The 4,889-nt window shown below is 35.0% G+C and overlaps 1 protein-coding gene across 6 annotated transcripts in view; it reads right to left on the reverse strand.

The window, feature by feature from the left end:
• TCF12 (transcription factor 12) overlaps nt 1-4,889 on the reverse strand; it is a 452,598-nt gene that overhangs the window by 18,278 nt on the left and 429,431 nt on the right. For all 6 annotated transcript variants that reach the window (XM_006894508.1, XM_006894511.1, XM_006894510.1 and 3 more), the window contains 2 exons: nt 4,395-4,509; nt 3,338-3,500 (listed from right to left, as the gene is read on the reverse strand). In XM_006894508.1, coding sequence (XP_006894570.1) covers nt 3,338-3,500; nt 4,395-4,509 — 278 coding nt within the window. The remainder of the gene's footprint in view (nt 1-3,337; nt 3,501-4,394; nt 4,510-4,889) is intronic.

A 4,889-nucleotide genomic window follows, 5' to 3' on the forward strand; every position in this document is an offset into this window, starting at 1 on the left:
GCCGTAAACATATTTCATCCAGTTTTTCTCAGTCTTACCCCACCCCAATGCCAGCCTCATTCTACAACAGTGGCACCATATAGCATTTGTCCCTTTATGACTGAGATACCTCATTCAGCATAATGTCCTCCAGGGTCACCCATTTTGAATAATATTGCATGAGTTCCAAGAATCCTTTTGCTATAGAGGAAGGAACTTAAGTTGAGCCAACCTTAATACGTGGCCCCAACCTTAATACGTTGCCCCAGGTCATTTAACTAGTATGTGAGAATGTGCTGTGGTCAAACTGACGGCAATTCACAGTGACCCCAGTGTGTGCCGAGAAGAATGGCTCTTTAGGAGTTTTCAAGGCTGTCACCTTTTGGAAGCAGAGTGCCAGCTCCATCTCCTGAAGCGCCTTTGGTTAGCCTCAAACCACCAACATTTTCCCTTGTAGTCCCAATCTTTAACACCTGCCCTACTCAAGTTAGACTTACTTTGTCCAAAGCATAAGGAGAGAGGGGTATCTCTCTGAGCCCTACAGGTTGCATATCACATTGGAGGAGGCTGCCATCTTTTTCCTGAGGAACAGTTTAGTAGGCTTCAACTGCCTGCCATTGGGTTGGCAACCCAGTTTATTAGCAAATTCAGTTCCCATTTAAAAACTGCTACATAAATTGTTCACTGCCATTGGTTACAATTTCTACACTGTGTCAACATTCTCATATTTGTTCTTGTTGATATTTAGTCTCAGAAGAGTCTTTAAAGGAGAGCCATGTTCACAGGCTTGTTTTATGAGCTAATTTGTTACCTGTTATTATCAGGTTAGGTTATTAGCTAGTAAGTATCAGGGGACAGTTTTCTTTAAAAGTCTTTAGAGTATCTCAGGGCAACAGTTTTCAGGGATCTTCTAGTCCATTAAGATCTAGACTTTTTAAGAATTTGTGTTTTCTTCCTCATTTCTCTCCCATGCTGGCAGGATCCAATAGTGGTAGCCAGGTATCTTCTAGTTCTTCTGGTTTCAGGGGAGATGAAGCTGAAGACTATAGTTTCTTCTACATGTCTTTGATTTCTTTTTTTGGATATTCTCATTTGAATAGAGATTCAAAATTAGAACATTTCAAGTTTTGTAAACTGTTAAGATCTCAGTACTATTCACCAAAACAGAATGCTGAGACATAAATTTTATTATCTATGACAACTGACTAACTTTCTGATGAGAGTCTATGGTTCTAACCCACAACCATATTCCTAACCTGTATTACACGGCCTCTCCAGTTCTGATAACCAGTAACAAGGCTTGATAAAATGTGGTCCATGAACTGATCACTCTTTTTATAAAGAAAATTTTACTGTAACAATTAAAACAATCTGTTTAGCCTATTATTTCTGGCAGTTTTTGTAATAATGAGGCAGAAGTTATTGGCTAAGATGACATGGCCCATAAAAACCTAAAATATTTAGAGTAGCAGGAGTGGCATCCACTTCCTAAATAACATGTCTCCAGAAATTCTATGAACTTTGAGAAATTTTGATAGTTGTAGAGGGGCCTCAGGCCTTTTGTTCATAAAGGTTGCTAAGAGTTGTGCTCAACTCGAAGGCAATCAACACCATCAACCCTTTATAAAAAGGCCCTGGTGGTACAGTGGTTAAATCATTTGGCTATAACCAAATGGTTTGAACATAGTAATACTCTATGGGAGAAAAGATGTGATAGTCTACTTCCATAAAGATTGAGGATCTCATAACCTAGAGGGCAGTTAAATTCTGTCCATTAGGGTTGCTAAGAGTTGGAACTGACTCAGTGGTAGTGAGCCTGTTGTGTGTGTTTGTTTTGGGGTACTTTACTACAAAAGTCTGCCAACTCTTGACCTACAAGATAGGAAGATCCATGTTAAAGAAAGAGGAAGTAAATTTTAGCACTCAAAATACTGCAAATTATTTACCTTAAAACATGTATCTAATACAACTAAGAAACAACACGATGCAAAGGGATGGTTTCTGACTTCTCTGCCCTACTTTTTACTTCTTTATGCACAGTACATATCTAAATAATGATGTTGTTGCTGTGTGCAACTGCGTTGGAACTGATGCCCAGCTGGCTCTCCAGAGGGTTTTTAGAGGCACTAAATCACACAAAAGGAGACAGCGGTAGGATTTAAATGACAGCAGTTGGATTTTAAGATTTGATTTTTGCCAAGTGAAATGTCCAGGTCTGAAAATGTCAAAAGGCACAAGATACTTTATAAAAGCATATAAATGGGGGTAAAAAGGTACGTATATGACAGAAAAGAACACACTGGTTCTGTTAGTTTTATCTAGACGTAATCTTCCTTTTACCATAATTTAGTGCAAAGAATAATGCTTTAGGTATCTACAGGTGACATATTTTTTAGACATGAATACATTAAGATAGGATATACAACAAATTGTCTAATTTTAGTGTATAAAAATGTGAAGAAAGAATCCAGAAGTAATTGAAAAGTAATGTGCTATATATCTATTTCCATACTTCAAAGCAAAGCCAAGCCCAATTTTTGAGAACTTTTCCTTGACAACATTCAAACACTGGGAAATCTTCCTTTTCTTCATAGACTTTTCAAATTATTATTTAAATAAAAAATTGGAAAATTCAAATTTCTAATATGCCGCTGCAGAGAAAACAGACATGGAAAGACATAAAAATAATACAGCTGTGTTCCAATAAAACCTTATTTATAAAAATCGCAACAATGAATGAATGGAATCCCAAAATCTCTGTAGATGTTCATTGAAATGAAAAATAAACAACCTAAATTAAAAAAAAAATAAAAAAAATCACATAAGAGTTTTCACAATAAAAATTATTTGTATTATAAAAACAAAAAACCCGTAAGAATTTAAAAAAGTAATAAAAACCATCCCAATATACATATATTTAGCTGATCATGGTTTATTAACTCCTGATTTGTATTATGTGAGTCTTGGAATAGTTAGGCTTAAATGAATACCTATAAATATTTATTAATTCAATATATCTATATGCCTGTACAACACACTTTTAATTCCTCTTCACCGACTTGAGGGTGCGATGTAATACATAGATCCTAAAATTATACATGGTATAATAGTAAATATAGCTTTTGGTCAGATAAGCCTTGATTTGCATCTTCATTAGTAACCAAGTACTAAACCCGTCATGTCAAAAGTTCTTCATCTAATTCCTTTTTAGGGATGCAATGAAGATTAAATAATATATTTAAAATATCAAATCAGAGTTAAGGACACATCTGGTATTTAATAAATGCATGACAATTATCTAAGTCATTTTCATTCAGAGTAAATGACTGAAATTAAACAATCAGATGCTAGTAAATACCTTGTTCTGCCTCTAGATGAAACCTTGATATCTTTTTGGGAGGATTCATCATCTGATTTCATGTCATCTGATGAAGGAGGTTCATGAAGGTTTTCATCTTTTTCTTTGTTTTCAGTCTTGATTTCTGCTGGAATAACAGTTCCAGACTGACTTTGCAAGCCACCTGACAATGAATAAAATGAAACATAACATAAATGACAAGATTCCCTTATGAATGAGAGCAAAGGCTGTAAAGCTTCCTGTTGGTGCCTAGCCTATGTTGTTACAGGGCTATCACAGGAGTTTGAAGAGATGGAGAAGCATGCTATTTATAGCTAGAAAATATGTCCATAAAGCCTAGGAGAAGCCCTACTTTACAACATCTCTTTTAAAAAAAACAACCTTGACCTGGACAGCCAATCTAACGTTTTCTTTCAGACACTAACAGTACAACATATGAGAGACTTGATACATTTTTAGAAACTAATTTCTCAGATGCTGCCAAGGTAAAAGAAATAAACCCAACATTTTTTATCTGGATAAACATGCTAATCAGGAATCAAGGTTAACTCTACCTGGGAGAACTTCACTGTGGTCTAAACACTAAACTATACATTTTTACTTATTTATACAGCTCAATTATTGGGTTTATCAGCTTGCTTTCTATTGTAATTGTCTGTGTCCAATTAAATTACAAAACATTAAAGAAAGAAACATTATTCAGTGTACAATATAACCAGAAATCTCTTTCACGTTTCTTTATAGACCATGAAAAGTCCATGAGGGAAACTGATTAAGGAAAAGACATGACAGAAGTAGGAGCATTTAAGATGATCAGTAACTAACTCATCAGTTTGCAGTTTCATCCACTAATAAACATTCATACTAGGCTCAGCCAAAGGTACTAACTGGACTTCTAAATATTTACTATCCACAATCATACAGTATCAGTTAAGACACAGTGTCTTCATTTCCCAAGCTAACTTTTGACTCAGACGTCAATGGGGTTGTGAGAAGGTGATAGTGTTTCAGATCATGTCTGTCTGCATTGTAATTAAAAACGAAATAATATAGTTACCCCTATAATTTTCTTGTGATTTATGGTTCAGCTCTGTGCTTGGGGCAGTGACTGTACTGGACAAGACTGAATGATTGCCGTTAAGACTGACAGAGTCTTCCCGATGAGTTCCAACCTAAAGTGAAAAAAATAAAGAAAATGTTATCAAGGCATATCAGTTCTGCCATTGGATTTAATAGGTGGAGAAATTGTTTTTATGACATTTTCAGTTTGTTTTTTAAATCAGAAATTTTAAGATTGGATAGGAGTGTTTTTCAGTCCAACTAAAATACTGCCTTAAAAATTAAAATTTTAACATCCAAATTTTTATATCTATGTATAAAAACATAGATATTTCAATGTTTTGATAAACATTTATCATAGGTAAATCAATGACTTATTCATAGCAAATACCTTTTTTAAGAGGCATAAACGCAGGTTATATACCTGGATTTCACCTGATGGCATGCATAGGAATCAGATCGATTACATATGTGGAAAGAACCGCTGGAGAAG

The sequence above is a fragment of the Elephantulus edwardii genome, unplaced genomic scaffold (genome assembly GCF_000299155.1).
Source record: "Elephantulus edwardii isolate Elephantulus edwardi_28Jun2011 unplaced genomic scaffold, EleEdw1.0 scaffold00145, whole genome shotgun sequence".
In the NCBI taxonomy this organism is placed as follows: domain Eukaryota; kingdom Metazoa; phylum Chordata; class Mammalia; order Macroscelidea; family Macroscelididae; genus Elephantulus; species Elephantulus edwardii.